General features: G+C 41.6%; 2 protein-coding genes across 4 annotated transcripts in view; both read right to left on the reverse strand.

The window, feature by feature from the left end:
* ZNF609 (zinc finger protein 609) overlaps positions 1–851 on the reverse strand; it is a 224,085-nt gene extending 223,234 nt beyond the window's left edge. For both annotated transcript variants that reach the window (XM_061180204.1, XM_061180203.1), the window contains exon 1: positions 762–851. The gene's annotated coding sequence lies outside the window, so the exon portion shown is untranslated. The remainder of the gene's footprint in view (positions 1–761) is intronic.
* A 5,394-nt stretch (positions 852–6,245) lies between these two features.
* Positions 6,246–18,174, reverse strand: part of TRIP4 (thyroid hormone receptor interactor 4) — a 69,264-nt gene continuing 57,335 nt past the window's right edge. For both annotated transcript variants that reach the window (XM_061182029.1, XM_061182028.1), the window contains one exon: positions 6,246–6,512. In XM_061182029.1, the coding sequence (XP_061038012.1) occupies positions 6,468–6,512 (45 nt within the window). In that variant the 3' untranslated portion in view covers positions 6,246–6,467. The remainder of the gene's footprint in view (positions 6,513–18,174) is intronic.

An 18,174-nucleotide genomic window follows, 5' to 3' on the forward strand; every position in this document is an offset into this window, starting at 1 on the left:
AGCCTAATTCCTAGAACCTGAAATGACTGTTTGCTGCTGCCTGTTTCACAAACACACATTAATTGGTCAGATGTGTCTCCTCCTCCTCAACCCCAGAGGGAGGAAGGAGAATCTGAGCAAAGCACAGAGATGATCCAACCGTAATTACACATAAAGGGAAAAGAGGGCAGCATGGGTTTTCCAAACAGGACAGGGTCACAAACCCTCCCGGGGGTACTAGGATAGCAGTTAAGGCCAGGCCCAGGAATCCCTCCATCTTGAAGAAAAGGACAGGAGTAAATGTGACCTGAAGACTGGAAGGAGTACACACCCACAACCTACTTACTGCACACTCCCGGCCACCTTGCTCCCCCCTCCTGGGCTGCGCACACGTCCTGCTCCCAGACCCTCGCCCTGAACCCCCCTAACTCCCTGACTAGCTCCAGTCGCTCTGGGCCCCCTCAAGATACCCAGACTCGCCTTTGAAACTCTCTGGCCTGTCCCCACAACCTGGCCAGACCCTAATCCCCTCTCGGGCACCCCTACCCTCAGCCGGAACCGGCCCTGGCCGCGCTTTGAACTTCACCCCGCGCCCCTCGACGCCCCCTCCCCCACCCGCGCAACGACCCCCCCCCCCACCCGCGCCATACACACCTTCCCCTCGCTCCGCCCCGGCCCCGCAACCCCCACTTCCTCTGTCAGGCGCCGCTACCCCTGGCCCCCTCGGCGCCGCCGCCTCTTTCCTCCCCCAACCCCGGCTCCACACAAAGCTCCGGACTCACCGCGCGGCCGGTCCCGGGAGCCGCCACCTCCGCCCGCCCGGGCCCCGGGCCGTCGAGCCGCCGCTGCTACGGGCCCCAGGCCGCCATCCGTTCACGCGGCCCCTCCCCCCCACCCCACCCCGCCTCGTCTCCGGCTCTCCGCCCCCTCCTCGCGCCGCTCCGCCCCGCCCGCCGGTGCCGCTGTGTCCGGGGCCGTGGGTCCCTCCGCCGCCGCCACCACCGCCGCCGCCGCCGCGATCCGGGACAACCAGGGCCGCCCGCAAGACCCGGACACTGGACTACCGGGCCCTCGGATCCGGATCCCGGGTTGGTGTGCAGTCTGGAGCGGTAGAGCGCAGGGGAAACCCGGAACCTGGATGGAGGAACCAAATCCTGGGTCTCGGAACGCGCGGTCACACGGAGCCCGGATTAGAGACTCGGAGCCCGGATTAGAGACTCGGAGCTCTGGGAATGCTGGAAAACCCGGCGAGCCGGTTAAAACAGAGATAAACTCGAAGAAACCTGGATTGGAGAGCTCGAACCTAACGCTCTCTCCTCGTGGAAAGACCTCTCGCTGGACCAGACTTCCTCGCAGAGAGGTCTCTGGGGAAGTATCATACCTTAAATGCGGAAGACACCAATTCTATAGGTGTCCAACCGTGGGGAGAGGAAAGGGTCACACGGGGTCTGAACGTGAACATCCACAAAGAACAGAAGAGCAAGCACGGCTCATCGTGTTTCACCCATTTTATCCCTTGGTTCAGCAAAGTATCAATCCCCTAATTTTTTATCCTTTGTTCTCCAATTTCTTTTGTAGGATTACCACTAGTTTTCCTCTTAAAAGTACCCATTTCTAATCCTTCTAATATCACTTTTCACCTCACCACCCCATATCACCAAATCTTGTTGCCTTTTATTATCTAAAAGTCCTACGGTTCTTTTCCAACCCACCATTCTAACTATTGTAACTTTTATCTTATCTGCCATTCATCTGATTGCCCAGCACACTATCTAGTAGGCATCCTGTCCTTGTTTAAGTGAACCCTCCCACTCACCTCTCACTCATGAAACTTATACTTTTCACCACCTCTTCCCTAAAACGTCCACCCCCTTCCCTTGCGAAAAGAAATTTATCTTAATTCTCAAGTCTTAGTCTCAATTATGTCCTTGACCATCTTAGCTCTGCAGGGTTTTTTTTGGCTGAGCAGCATGTGTGATCTTAGTTCCCTGACCAGGGATCAAACCTGTGCCCCCTGCAGTGGAAGTGCAGAGTCCTAACCACTGGACCGCCAGGGAATTCCCAGCTCTGCAGTTTTTATCTTTCCTTTCCCTTACCCTGAGGCATCCTTCAACAGTGCCACTCAAGAGAGTATGTGACTTGGGGATAGAGCCAGGTCATAAAATCCCTTTATATCTCCAAATACACATGCAAAAGGTGTGTGTGCGTGTGTGTGTGTCAGGGGGTGATGGCTAAAGATGAACACTAAGCCTATCTGGCCTAGGAAAAATAATCTCCCCTTGATCCACCCATATTCAGCTTGTTCTAGGACCGTACAAGAACAAAACTGACCCCAGGTGACAGAAAACCTCTAATCTGTACTGGACGATGTCACAAGTGAGGATTCAGCTACTTGCAGGTAGACAAAGAGAAGGGTTTAGAGACTTAGGTATGAATTAAAGGTTAACACTTGAGTAGTCATCTCCTACTGAAGAGCATGACTCTACCACTGAAAAAGACTGGACTGCAAAAATGGGGAACAAAGCAAACATTCCTACAGTGAACTCCTATTTTTAGACAGAAATTTTTCACGCCTAGAAGAACCATTAAAAATTTTCAAGCAATTGATGTCCTATACAGTAAAAGAATCTTAAGTTTTGACTTCTTATTCCTCTCAACCAGGGTTTGGCAAAATATGGCCCACAGGTCAAATCAGGTGCAGTGCCTGTTTTGGTATGTCCCATGAACTAAGAATAAGAATGGCTTTTACGTTTTTGGATGGCTGAAAAATAATCAAAAGAAGACTATTTTGTGATGTGAAAATTATATTAATATATTAATTCAAATTTCAGTGTCTATAAAAAAAGTTTTACTGGCTCATAGCCGTGCTCATTCACCTACATATTATCTATGGATTCATTTCACTTGCACTGCAACAGCAGAGTTAAATAGTTGTAACAGGGACCATATGGCCTGGAAAGCCTAAAATAGTTGCTGTCTGGCCCTTTACAGAAAAAGTGTGCTGACCCCTGCTCTGAACAAGCACTGTCTGATAGAACTTTTTGCAATGATGGAAATATTCTATACTTGAGCTGTCCAATTCAGAAGTCACTAGTTACATGTAGTTATGTGAACACCTGAAATATGGTACTGTGACTGAAGAACTGAATCTTAATTTCACTTAATTTAAATAATCACATGTGGCTAGTGGCTACTATATTAGACAGCACAGCTCCAGACGCTCCTCAAATCTTATGTATTGACATTTTTTGCCCCTTGTCCCAACATCTCACTCCCTTCCTGTGACACATCTACACATTCTCAGTTGCCCTCTCTGCCCCACCTTATCTACCTGACTCCAAGTCAGGGTACAATATTTACTAGGTTTTCTTTCTAGACTCTTCATTGTCACAACAGAAATCTGATCAGTCTACCAGGTTTCACCGTATGAATTAATCCACATTATGTGCACACACATAAATGGACACACATTTACACAAGTTCCTTTGTGTCAGAGGATGGCACTGTGGCTATGTTCTTTCTTCTCTGCATGAGAGAATTAGAAAGCCCTCCACATGCTAGATTCCTTGATGCTGCTGGAGCCTGTGATATGGATCACCTCCCTCCCAACACATTCACAGAAGCTGAGAACAGCAGATGTGCACTTGCTACTTGAATCTCAAGGAAAAAAAATCCTTCATCACAGGACTTTCTTTCCTGCCCTCCGAGGACTAATAAACTGAAGTTAGCTGATTTCTCTAGTTTAATAGATGCTTGCTTTTTTACTGGCCTTGTCTAACTGGGCAAGAGAACAACCCCAATACTGTCTCTATCTTGGCTAGGAGCTCTAGCAAAAGCATTAAAAAACAAAAACAAACAAACAAAAAAACTTACCAAACAAAATGAAATCCACATAAATGGACTTCAGTAGAGACAGTAGTTAAAATGAAAAGAGATTAGGGTTATAACTCATAAAAAGCCATAACTTTGTAATTATTTGTAAAAGCAATCTTTATAGTCAATTTTTTATACCTACTCCCTAGGAAAAAACGGGTTTCTGTAAACTGCCAGCTTAAAAAGAAAAAAAGGGACACCTAGTTTTCTTTCTCCAGATTAGCTGTAGCAAGCAAACACCACCCCCCCACCCCTACTCCATTCCAAACATCTGCAAGGCCAAAGCCTCCTAAAAATCCTGGCAGAGAAAGACTCCAGTTTTATATATATCCTACTTTGAGCTTATATAATTGAGACTGTGTCCTGCCTAGAAAAACAAAAACGCTGAATCCTTTAGCTACTATACAAATTGAGAGCCAATGAACCCAACCATCCAAAAGAGGGTACAGATATTTAGGCTGTAGAAGTAAACCAGCTGAGAAATGTGGACCTTCCCTCAGGCCAAGCTGTCCCAGAGTTACAGGGTCAGTGCAAAGTGCTGTAAAGTACTGAAAGGCTACTCCTGGGCAAGTTTGTACTCAAGCTGCTAAGATTTTCCACTAGGCTTTAAATTATGCTATTCATCACTGAGCAACTGACGGCCATCTACCCCCAAGTCTCTCCCACACTTCCTCCCGGGTGTCTCCACAAATAAAAGAGAGACCTTATACCACCACCACGTGAACTGAAGAGAGTCTTTCACAGTCTAACCATGAAAAGGAGAAGTTTCCAAGTTACTCTGCCATTTACTCATGTGGCTCCAGCTGCATATTTTGGATGCTGAGGTGGGTTTCTCATAAACTTGTAAAGTTCTTGTAAACTTTGTCACAGCACACAAAATGGTTGCATAACCTGAACTCTTGCGTCTCCTGATGTTTTTCTTTAGGCATGCACACACAATCTATCCAGGTGGAAAAATCAATCCATACTCCTCTGTGTTCAGGCTGTCATTCAAATAAAAAGGCAGAAAGATAAACTTTTTTTTTTTTTTCTCCTTAGGCTCTTCACCTCCTACCTTTCAATTTTATTTTGGTGTTAAGAAAACCAGACAATTCCAGCACAGAATTCAAATTGCTACTGCTTGGTAAACTGTTAACTGCATAGTGAACCCAGTGTGGCTTCATTAATAGTACTAGGGTCTGCAGAAGGCCAGAGAGAGACTTTTTTCCCCCTAAAGAACAGCCATTGGGGTCCTTTCCAACTTTCTCTACAGAAGTTGAACAGAAAAAAAAAAAAAAAAAAAAAGAATACAACATGCCTTCATCACTAGAACAAGAATTGGGTGGGTTTTGCCTGGGAATCCAGAGTGATCAGGCCCCCACAAAACCAATGCCCAGAGCTCTGCAACAAGCAGGGTTCACAGTTGAGTGAGCATCAATGCATAATGAGTGGAGGCATTTCAATGCAAATAAACGCTGAATATGAAGGATTAAAGAAAGGGGAAATTAATCTTTTTCATAACACAGGGCACTTTTTTCTCTCCCTTGCGCTCTTTTTTTTAAGTCATGCACACAACTGCTGGAGGGAATCCAACTTCCCCAGTGTGGTAGTGCTGCTTTATAAAAAGCAGAACATACACATTTAAGACCGTGAATTTCCTGAGGATGCCAGCAACTGAGATTCTGACAGCTCTTCTGAACAGCCTCAGAAAAAAAGTGCTTCACTAAGTGTGACCAGAATGACTAGTAAAAATCTCATTTCAAACCAACCTCCTATTTTTCCAAAGCTCATAGCTTCTTGGGGTATGGATGGCTTAAAGGGTTTGGTTTAAGCATTTTGGGATATTTGGATGCATTTACTGAAGGGATTTTATTTTTGTTTGTTTCTAATTGCTCCATCCAAGTGATACTTTTGCAATACCAACAAAATAAACAGGGCGGTTTCATGCTGCTTTAGCAGGTGGCTCTATCTCATCCCAGTCTGATCCTCTTATGCCCTAATGTCTCAAACCAAAGAACAAAGTGGCAGCACCTCTTCAGGTTATCCCCCCACCCCACCCCCCACCAAAAATCTGCCAGGGAAGGTTACTCAGCTGAATACTATTCGCTTGAAGAGACGTTGGACTAGAGCAGCAAAGTTGTTTAAAAACCTCTCTGTTTCTATTAAACACAATTCCTCAAACATCCTAATACTCTACCAGGTTATCACTTTGAAAAAAAAAAAAAAAAAACTTTAAAATTCAAGTGGTGCCTTAAAATACTGTTAACCTAGGTTAAGAATTTTCCTAACTAAAACAAATCCAAGCCTCAGAGAGGAAAATAATTTCCAACTTGTTCCTTTTTCTTCTGTATCATTCTGAGAAAAATGTCAAAGATCTAGAATTTTTAAAATAAGTCTTTATAAATAATGTATCCAAAGATTTTTGACCCACTACATAAAGTAAGAATCCCACTCTTTAAGAAAAATATACAGATTTTGATGAGTTTAAATTCTGAGAGGTTCAAGCCTGATGCCAAGCCTTTAGATGTCTACTGCTTCAACTCCAAAGGACCAGTGGATAGCAATTTTAGTACACAAAACTCCACTATGCTGTATAGTTTCTTTTTTCCTGGGTCAGACAGCTTTATTCTGCTTCATTAACCCCTTCTTTGCTCCTTGATGGATCTTGGAATCCAGTTTCCCTGTAAGGGAGAAAAAGAAGCCTCATTATTTATTTTTTATATTTGCAATGCAAATCTTTCATGGCCTCCCAGGTCTTCTGGTTACTGTGTTTCTGTCACATTCAATTATCTTGCTTCAGGACTCAGACATTTTCAAACTTCAGAGTTTCATTCTGTAAGAATGAGGAAGCAATGGGAACACTGTATAGGGACACATAAATGTACGTACGTACACAACACAATGAGTATTCACCTAAAAATCTAAGAAGTTAATATTTCTAATTTTGTAGTTACTAGAAAAGAAACATTGCGTTTTCCAGAGTGCCTGATGCTAAGGCAAGTTTTTAAAGAATACACACATAATGATAAAGGAAGACATTTCACACAGTGGGAAACCCATTCCTCTGACCTGTTAACTGGCTGAGCATAATGCATGTACCTCCCTCACAGTGAGAAAAGCAGTTCAACTCACTCCTTTGCTGCCTCAGACTTAATAGGGGGAGTGACCTGAAAGAGTGGAGTAGAATCCACATGAATGCTTTACTGACAAAGGGCCCCTATCACCAGTTAAGAAGGGCAAAGGTCATAGGCTGTATGACTCTCCTAAGTGTTAAAGTTAGAAAACAAGCAACCTTCCTGTCCCAGGTGACCCTAATGAGAGGTACTTCACGGATGTGGTCTCCGACCTCTGACTCCTCAGATCTACCAGGATAAAGTTGGGTTCAGTGGTAGCTGCCTTAGGAAATATCCATCTCATGAAGAAAAATTTAACAGAGTTCCTGTCTGCCTGGCCTGAGAACAGAGCTTGCAGGTTGCTTTCTCCCACAAAAAGTCTTATTTAAGTCAGTAGAGATGCTGATGCTGGAAACAGAAATAGTTCAGTTCAGCCTTGGCACTAAATAAACAAACAAAAACAAAAGCAGCTGGGTGTACTACAGGCCTATACGCACAACCACGGCCCCTTGTATGTTGTCATTTTCATTTGTTGCAGTAATCAGGTATAAGAGAGAAAGCACTGGACAAGAAGCCAGGAAACCCAGGTACCAGTCCTCCTTTGTCTGATACCAACTAGATGAGTGACTTGGGGCAAGTCATTAGATCTCTCTGGACTTCAGTATCCTCATTTGTCCAACTAAGGTAAGAATACATGTCCGGACTACTGCACAAGGAGAGTGTGAAAAAAAATTACTTCAATCTAACAAGTTTCCCTGTTTTCTTAATTTTTTTCTTCTTCCTCATCTTTCCAGGGCTACATCTGCCTCTGGAATAACATTACTTCCTTCTCTGGGCTTCCTTAGAAACCATCACTAAGTGATACCCTAAATGATGTCCACAACAGTCACAATGATGTTGACTTTAATTTGGGCTTTAGAGCACAGAGTTTTCCCAGGGATTTAGGAGTTCTTTCATCCCCCAGGCTGTCTTGCTGGAAATCCAAACATGTGCCAGCAATCTGGCAAAGGGCCCTGTTACGAGGCAAGTTTGCCATTGTATCCCTAAGACTACCAAATGGTAGGTGCTCAATAAATGAATTAAACAAAGAAAAGCAGACACCACAAATTTCAAAACCTTTACTTTATAGGGACTACTAAGTGACCAAAAATAGCAGATATCAGATAAACATAAAAGAGTACTCATTGTAAAGGTGGTGGTACCCAGAGGTATAAAGAAGTATTGCGTCTCATTAAGCTTTTTAGGACAAGCTAGGACAGAATTTAGAATTCCATCTAGGACTACAGACTTCTAGTTCTCTGTACTGAATAAGTTAGAAGACCCAGGTCCCAGTTTTAGTCCTAAGACTACCTATCTGTATAACCTTGAGGAAGTCACCTAGGCACTCTTGTCCTCAACTTTTTCAATGCTATGAGGAAACTGGACTACACAGTACTGAAGGCCCTTTGCAGCTCTGTGACACTGTGCCCTGAAAATGAAATGTAAATTGGAATACTTTGTTTCTGAGGCAATGCGATAAAGTGAGAAGAGCAGGAAACCTAGAGGTAGAAAGACCTGAGCAAAATATAATTTCTGTAAACCTGTTCACTCAGCTATAAAATGAAAGGAAGAAAAAATTTCTACTAACATACAAAGTTGTTGAGAGGATTATAGCTAATGCTAAGTGTTTTTCTATATACTAAGCACTGTACCAAGTATTTTACATACACTGAATCATTTAATCAAATAATTAATTGAAATAATATACATTAAAGGGACTTCTCTGGTGGCACAGTGGTTAAGAATCCACCTGCCAATGCAGGGGACATGGGTTCGAGCCCTGGTCCAGCAAGATCCCACATGCCGCGGAGCAACTAAGCCCGTGCGCCACAACTGCTAAGCCCACATGCCACAACTATTGAGCCCGCGCACCTAGAGCCCGTGCTCCACAACAAGAGAAGCCACCCCAATGAGAAGCCTGCATACCGCAACGAAGAGTAGCCCCCGCTCGCCGCAACTAGAGAAAGCCTGTGCGCAGCAACGAAGACCCAACGCAGCCAAAAATAAATAAATAAATAAATAAATTTATTAAAAAATATATACATTAAAATGCTTCATGAGTTCAAAGTTCTCTGAAAAATTAACGGTAGTCATGTTATTTATGCTAAGGCTTGGGAGTTGTGTTTCTTAGTTATGGTCTCAGTTTTACTTTTAATTTACCATATTTACCAGATAACTCTAGGCAAGACTTTTAACTATATTTATTTCAGGCTCCCCAAAGCTTTACTGTATAAGAATATTCCAAATATAATTTTCATAAAACTCCAGTCTGACTGTGAAAGCCCTCACATGAGACCAGCTCAGGTAAGATCAACCCATTGGAGCAGAGCACTCAATAGTAGGCAAACTAATCTCTGGCTTCAATGATGATGTCATAAATTGGAAAACTGATGCGAGGAAGGAGATACAGAGGACGAAGGATTTCCAGGGCACTCCCAGGGATTCAGAAAGTCTTTCATCCCCTAGACTAACCTAAGAAAACCACACATGTGCCAGCAATCTGTGAGCTCCTTACAACTAAAAACTTCTTTGCATCCCTAATATCTACCATAGTGACTGCCAATAGTAGCAATTGGGTTAGTTGGGCAATGAAGGCCAGGGACTGGGGCTCCTTGCATGAAGAAGCAGTTATCCTGGATGCCCTCTGAACTCTGAGTTCTAGTTTAGCCTGGTTTTTTAAGACTTGGGATCTGGACAGTTAACTACAGTAATATACAGTACACTCTCTTAAAAGCAGAGTGATAATGCTTAGTTTCTGTATTTCCCCAATATTTTTATATTTAGTACATACAGCATTTCAGTGTTAAACCACATCCTCAATCATGGTGCCTAAAAGAAAATCAAATGCATGTGCAGCAGATGGAGAAGAAGTTAAAAGGGAAAAAACTATTTGCCATCAATCGATATAACTCTCATAGGGATTTTCACATGTTTTGCATAAGATATAAGGCAGAATTTGCATGAGTTTATAAAGCATGTAGTTCATTTAAAGTAAAAAAATTACCTTCATCTCTTTGAGCATTCAACCTACATATTCTACTATACTTAACTTTTTTGCATTTCTTAATTTGAGCAGACACACAGCCAAGTGATTTCATATTGCACATTGTTTTCTGAATTATTTCAACTTCAAGAAGTGCAATTATCCTCAGGTCAAGCAAGCTCAAGTTTTACAAGTCCAAAAACATAAATAAAAATATATGCCTTTAATTTAAAGCAAATATATACACGTGATACAACACGTAAATGAGTTATATTGTAGACATTTATTTGCAAGTCAGAAGTTTGGAACTTAGAATAAATTTCTCACAGAACTAATCTATGAAAAGTGGCTAGGGGCTTCCCTGGTGGCACAGTGGTTAAGAATCCGCCTGCCAATGCAGGGGACGTGGGTTCAGGCCCTGGTCTGGGAAAATTCCACATGCCAAGGAGCAACTAAGCCCGTGCGCCACAACTACTGAGCCTGCACTCTAGAGCCTGCGAGCCACAACTACTGAGCCTGCATGCCACAACTACTGGAGCTCGTGCTCTGCAACAAGAGAAGCCACCGCAATGAGAAGCCCGCGCACTGCAACGAAGAGTAGCCCCCGCTCACCGCAACTAGAGAAAGCCCGCACACAACAACAAAGACCCAATGCAGCCAAAAATAAATAAATTAAATAAATTAATTAAAAAAAAAAAACTTAAAAAAACAAAAGAAAAGTGGTAAGGTTCCTAAGCCATCCCACAAGAAAAAAATATTTAAGGCACAGAGCTGTAACTGAAGTAGAGTATTAATATTATTAATACCATGGAACTTAACCACTTCATGTAACAATATTCTAGAAGAAAATGTGAAGCATTCCAAATTAAGAGCCAAGTATAGGAATTCCCTTGTGGCGCAGTGGTTAACAATCGCCTGCCAATGCAGGGGACACGGGTGTGATCCCTGGTCCGGGAAGATCCCACATGTCGCAGAGCAACTGAGCCCGTGCACCACAACTACTGAGCCTGCGCTCTAGAGCCCACGAGCCACAACTACTGAGCCCACGTGCTGCAACTACTGAAGCCCGTGCGCCTAGAGCCTGTGCTCCGCAACAAGAGAAGCCACCGTAATGAGAAGCCTGCGCGCAGCAACGAAGACCCAACACAGCCCTAAATAAATAAATAAATAAATAAATAAATTTATATATATATAAAAAAAGAGCCAAGTATGTATTTTCCCCTATGGCAGTGGGATTAAAGACTTTTCCAGCTGTAAACTACTGGAGGTGGTCCCTATGGCTTAAGGGAAGGAAGTTCTGGCAGAGTGTAAGGTTTTTAAAGACAGTAAGGATGAATGAAGGACAAAGGAATGAAGAGTTACAGGGAACAGAAACTTCACACCAGACTAAATCCTCAGGTAGGTTGGCTCCCTCTCAAGAGAAGTTTTTTTCTGAGACACAGGGATTGGTCAACCTATTCTTTCTCCATCCCCCCCAACCCCCAACTTTACCTATTGTTTCTGGCCCATGTTTCACCTTGTCTGGTCTACCATGGAAGAAGGTGCAGTCTCACAATTTCTCTCCAGCCCTGCTGTCCCTAAAACAAGCACACAGCCCATTTGGCTTTTTAAAGCTTCTAACCAACAGAAGGAACGGGGAAAAGCTTTCTCTTAAGACCATCACCCACCCCGCCCCCTATTAAACCTTGTGGAGAAAAATGAAGGTCGTATGTGTGCTGAAGGTGGGTCTCTGGGAAGAGAAAGTACTGAAGTAAAACGTTTCAGAGAAATATATAAACTCTGTTTACACAAAACATTTTCTCACAGGAGTTTAAGCAGCAGATGAAAACCAAGATAGAAAGAAAGCTACGAAAAGGTAACTGGGACTAAATATCAAGTAGCAGTGGGTCTGGGAGAGAAGACTGACCACGTTTTCCTCCTAACACCAGTGTTGCCATCAGTGCCTACAGTAAGGTAAGAATGGACTAGAGTAGGAAGGGGTAAAATTTCTCAACCTAAAAAGGAGAGAAAAAGGGAGATTTAAATCCTAAATAGTGAAGAAGAAGGAAAAAGAATTTCCAGGGCCACTTGGCTAACAGGTGGGGTAAAGTATGAAGTAAATAATTTGTGTAAGTCAAGGGCAATTTATGTTCAGATTTTCTGACTTGCAGGAATCTCAAGAATATGTTTCACAAATCCTGAGGGTTGCCTGAATTTTGCAGTGAATATACATGAATCTAAATTCATACTCCAAGCATTTCATTTTGTGATCAAAAGCAGTATTATCCATAGTGCAGTCAGCTAACCAACAGCATTAGTATCACTTGGGAGAAGGGCGCAGGAACCTGTGTTTTAACAGCTCTCTAGGTGACTTTTATTTACATTACAGTCTGAGAAGTACTTCTTTACAGAACAGATTTATAAAATAGTTGGTCCACGACGAGCAAGGTGACATAGTCTTGTGCACAGCCGACAACAATGCATGCCCCAGAAGCATCCAGTTCACACAATGGGAAAGCAATGTCAGAGTCATGAAATAGTAACTGACATGAGCAAATGGGAGAGTTGCTGATTTTTTTTTTTTTAACATCTTTACTGGAGTATAATTGCCTTACAATGGTGTGTTAGTTTCTGCTTTATAACAAGGTGAATCAGTTATACATATACATATGTCCCCATATCTCCTCCCTCTTGCGTCACCCTCCCTATCCCACCCCTCTAGGTGGTCACAAAGCACCGAGCTGATCTCCCTGTGCTATGTGGCTGCTTCCCACTAGCTATCTATTTTACATTTGGTAGTGTATATATGTCCATGCCACTCTCTCACTTTGTCCCAGCTTACCCTTCCCCCTCCCCGTATCCTCAAGTCCATTTTCTAGTAGGTCTGCGTCTTTATTCCTGTCTTGCCCCTAGGTTCTTCATGACCATTTTTTTTTTTTAGATTCCATATATATGTGTTAGCATATGGTATTTGTTTTTCTCTTTCTGACTTACTTCACTCTGTATGACAGACTCTAGGTCCATCCACCTCACTACAAATAACTCAATTTCGTTTTTTATGGCTGAGTAATATTCCATTGTATGTATCTGCCACATCTTCTTTATCCATTCATCTGTTGATGGACACTTAGGTTGCTTCCATGTCCTGGCTATTGTAAATAGAGCTGCAATGAACATTTGGTACATGACTCTTTCTGAATCATGGTTTTCTCAGGGTATATGCCCAGTAGTGGGATTGCTGGGTTGTATGCTAGTTCTATTTCTAGTTTTTTAAGGAACCTCCATACTGTTCTCCATAGTGGCTGTATCAATTTACATTCCCACCAACAGTGCAAGAGGGTTCCCTTTTCTCCACACCCTCTCCAGCATTTATTGTTTGTAGATTTTTTGATGATGGCCATTCTGACCGGTATGAGATGATATCTCATTGTAGTTTTGATTTGCATTTCTCTAATAATTAATGATGTTGAGCATTCTTTCATGTGTCTGCTGGCAATCTGTATATCTTCTTTGGAGAAATGTCTATTTAGGTCTTCTGCCCATTTTTGGTTTGGGTTGTTTGTTTTTTTGATATTGAGCTGCATGAGCTGCTTGTAAATCTTGGAGATTAATCCTTTGTCAGTTGCTTCATTTGCAAATATTTTCTCCCATTCTGAGGCTTGTCTTTTCGTCTTGTTTATGGTTTCCTTTGCTGTGCAAAAGCTTTTAAGTTTCATTAGGTCCCATTTGTTTATTTGTGTTTTTATTTCCATTTCTCTAGGAGTTGGGTCAAAAAGGATCTTGCTGTGATTTATGTCATAGAGTGTTCTTCCTATGTTTTCCTCTGAGAGTTTGATAGTGTCTGGCCTTACATTTAGGTCTTTAATCCATTTTGAGTTTATTTTTGTGTATGGTGTTAGGGAGTGTTCTAATTTCATACTTTTACATGTACCTGCCCAGTTTTCCCAGCACCACTTACTGAAGAGGCTGTCTTTTCTCCACTGGATATTCTTGCCTCCTTTATCAAAGATAAGGTGACCATATGTGCGTGGGTTTATCTCTGGGCTTTCTATCCTGTTCCATTGATCTATGTTTCTGTTTTTGTGCCAGTACCATACTGTCTTGATTACTGTAGCTTTGTAGTATAGTCTGAAGTCAGGGAGCGTGATTCCTCCAGCTCTGTTTTTCTTTCTCAAGATTGCTTTGGCTATTCAGGGTCTTTTGTGTTTCCATACAAATTGTGAAATTTTTTGTTCTAGTACTGTGAAAAATGCCAGTGGTCGTTTGATAGGGATTGTATTGAATCTGTAGATTGCTTTGGGTAGTAGAGTCATTTTCACAATGTTTACTCTTCCAATCCAAGAACATGGTATATCTCTCCATTTGTTTGTATCATCTTTAATTTCTTTCATCAGTGTCTTATAATTTTCTGCATACAGGTCTTTTGTCTACTTAGGTAGGTTTATTCCTAGATATTTTATTCTTTTTGTTGCGATGGTAAACGGGAGTGTTTTCTTAATTTCACTTTCAGATTTTTCATCATTAGTGTATAGGAATGAAAGAGATTTCCGTGCATTTTTTATCCTTCTACTTTACCAAATTCATTGATTAGCTCTAATAGTGTTCTGGTAGCATCTTTAGGATTCTCTATATACAGTATCATGTCATCTGCAAACAGTTACAGCTTTACCTCTTCTTTTCCGATTTGGATTCCTTTTATTTCTTTTTCTTCTCTGATTGCTGTGGCTAAAACTTCCAAAACTATGTTGAATAATAGTGGTGAGAGTGGACAACCTTGTCTTGTTCCTGATCTTAGTGGAAATGGTTTCAGTTTTTCACCATTGAGGACGATGTTGGCTGTGGGTTTGTCATATATGGCCTTTATTATGTTGAGGAAAGTTCCCTCTATGCCTACTTTCTGGAGGGTTTTTATCATAAATGGGTGTTGAATTTTGTTGTAAGCTTTCTCTGCATCTATTAAGATGATCATATGGTTTTTCTCCTTCAATTTGTTAATATGGTGTATCACGTTGATTGATTTGCATATATTGAAGAATCCTTGCATTCCTGGGATAAACCCCACTTGAACATGGTGTATGATCTTTTTAATGTGCTGTTAGATTCTGTTTGCTAGTATTTTGTTGAGGATTTTTGCATTTATGTTCATCAGTGATATTGGCCTGTAGTTTTCTTTCTTTGTGACATCTTTGTCTGGTTTTGGTATCAGGGTGATGGTGGCCTCATAGAATGAGTTTGGGAGTGTTCCTCCCTCTGCTATATTTTGGAAGAGTTTGAGAAGGATAGGTGTTAGCTCTTCTCTAAATGTTTGATAGAATTCACCTGTGAAGCCATCTGGTCCTGGGTTTTTGTGTGTTGGAAGATTTTTTTTTTTTTTTTAATAAATTTATTTATTTATTTATTTTTGGCTGTGTTGGGTCTTCGTTTCTGTGCGAGGGCTTTCTCTTGTTGCGGCGAGCAGGGGCCACTCTTCATCGTGGTGCGCGGGCCTCTCACTATCGTGGCCTCTCTTGCTGCGGAGCACAGGCTCCAGATGCGCAGGCTCAGTAGTTTTGGCTCACGGGCCCAGTTGCTCTGTGGCATGTGGGATCTTCCCAGACCAGGGCTCGAACCCGTGTTGCCTGCATTGGCAGGCAGATTCTCAACCACTGCGCCACCAGGGAAGCCCTGTTGGAAGATTTTTAATCACAGTTTCAATTTCACTGCTTGTGATTGGTCTGTTCATATTTTCTATTTCTTCCTCGTTCAGTCTCGGAAGGTTGTGCATTTCTAAGAATTTGTCCATTTCTTCCAGGTTGTCCATTTTATTGGCATAGAGTTGCTTGTAGTAATCTCTCATGATCGTTTGTATTTCTGCAGTGTCAGTGGTTACTTCTCCTTTTTCAATTCTAATTCTATTGATTTGAGTCTTCTCCCTTTTTTTCTTTATGAGTCTGGCTAATGGTTTATGAATTTTGTTTATCTTCTCAAAGAACCAGTTTTTAGTTTTATTGATCTTTGCTATCGTTTCCTTCATTTCTTTTTCATTTATTTCTGATCTGATCTTTATGATTTCCTTCCTTCTGTTAACTTTGGGGTTTTTTTGTTCTTCTTTCTCTAATTGCTTTAGGTGTAAGGTTAGGTTGTTTATTTGAGATATTTCTTGTGTCTTGAGGTAGGCTTGTATTGCTATAAACTTCCCTCTTAGAACTGCTTTTGCTGCATCCCATAGGTTTTGGGTCATCGTGTTTTCACTGTCATTTGTTTCTAGGTATTTTCTGATTTCCTCTTTGATTTCTTCAGTGATCTCTTGGTTATTAAGTAGTGTATTGTTTAGTCTCCATGTGTTTGTATTTTTCACAGTTTTTTTCCTGTAATTGATATCTAGTCTCACAGCGTTGTGGTCAGAAAAGATACCTGACACGATTTCAATTTTCTTAAATTTACCAAGGCTTGATTTGTGACCCAAGTTATGATCTATCCTGGAGGATGTTCCATGAGCACTTGAGAAGAATGTGTATTCTGTTGTTTTTGGATGGAATGTCCTATAAATATCAATTAAGTCCATCTTGTTTAATGTATCATTTAAAGCTTGTGTTTCCTTATTTATTTTCATTTTGGATGATCTGTCCATTGGTGAAAGTGGGGTGTTAAAGTCCCCTACTATGATTGTGTTACTGTCGATTTCCCCTTTTATGGCTGTTAGTATTTGCCTTATGTATTGAGGTGCTCCTATGTTGGGTGCATAAATATTTACAATTGTTGTATCTTCTTTTTGGATTGATCTCTTGATCATTATGTAGTGTCCTTCTTTGTCTCTTGTAATAGTCTTTGTTATAAAGTCTATTTTGTCTGGTATGAGAATTGCTACTCCAGCTTTCTTTTGATTTCCATGTGCATGGAATATCTTTTTCCATCCCCTCACTTTCAGTCTCCATGTGTCCCTAGCTCTGAAGTGGGTCTCTTGTAGACAGCATATATACGGGTCTTGTTTTTGTATCCATTCACCCAGTCTATGTCTTTTGGTTGGAGCATTTAATCCATTTACATTTAAGGTAATTATCGATATGTATGTTCCTATTACCATTTTCTTAATTGTTTTGGGTTTGTTATTGTAGGTCTTTTCCTTCTCTTGTGTTTCCCGCCTAGAAAAGTTCTTTTAGCATTTGTTGTAAAGCTGGTTTGGTGGTGCTGAATTCTCTTAGCTTTTGCTTGTCTGTAAAGCTTTTAATTTCTCTGTCAAATCTGAATGAGATCCTTGCTGGGTAGAATAATCTTGCTTGTAGGTTTTTCTCCTTCATCACCTTAAATATGTCCTGCCACTCCCTTCTGGCTTGCAGAGTTTCTGCTGAAAGGTCAGCTGTTAACCTTACGGGGATTCCCTTGTATGTTATTTGTTGTTTTTCCCTTGCTGCTTTTAATATTTTTTCTTTGTATTTGATTTTTGATAGTTTGATTAATATGTGTCTTGGCGTGTTTCTCCTTGGATTTATCCTGTATGGGACTCTCTGTGCTTCCTGGACTTGATTAACCATTTCCTTTCCCATATTAGGGAAGTCTTCAACTATAATCTCTTCAAATATTTTCTTAGTCCCTTTCTTTTTCTCTTCTTCTTCTGGGACCCCTATACTTTGAATGTTGGTGTGTTTAATGTTGTCCCAGAGGTCTCTGAGACTGTCCTCAGTTCTTTTCATTCTTTTTTCTTCATTCTGCTCTGCGGTAGTTATTTCCACTATTTTGTCTTCCAGGTCACTTATCCGTTCTTCTGCCTCAGTTATTCTGCTATTGGTTCCTTCTAGGGAATTTTAAATTTCATTTATTGTGTTGTTCATCACTGTTTGTTTGCTCTTTAGTTCTTCTAGGTCCTTGTTAAACGTTTCTTGTATTTTCTCCATTCTGTTTCCAAGATTTTGGATCATCTTTACTATCATTATTCTGAATTGTTTTTCAGGTAGACTGCCTATTTCCTCTTCATTTGTTAGGTCTGGTGGGTTTTTGCCTTGCTCCTTCATCTGCTGTGTGTTTCTCTGTCTTCTCATTTTGCTTAACTTACTGTGTTTGGGGTCTCCTTTTTGCAGGCTGCAGGTTCGTAGTTCCCATTGTTTTTGGTGTCTGTCTCCAGTGGCTAAGGTTGGTTCAGTGGGTTGTGTAGGCTTCCTGGTGGAGGGGACTAGTGCCTGTGTTCTGGTGGATGAGGCTGGATCTTGTCTTTCTGGTGGGCAGGTCCACGTCTGGTGGTGTGTTTTGGGGTGT

This window comes from Eubalaena glacialis, chromosome 2 (assembly GCF_028564815.1).
Source record: "Eubalaena glacialis isolate mEubGla1 chromosome 2, mEubGla1.1.hap2.+ XY, whole genome shotgun sequence".
Taxonomy (NCBI): Eukaryota; Metazoa; Chordata; class Mammalia; order Artiodactyla; family Balaenidae; genus Eubalaena; species Eubalaena glacialis.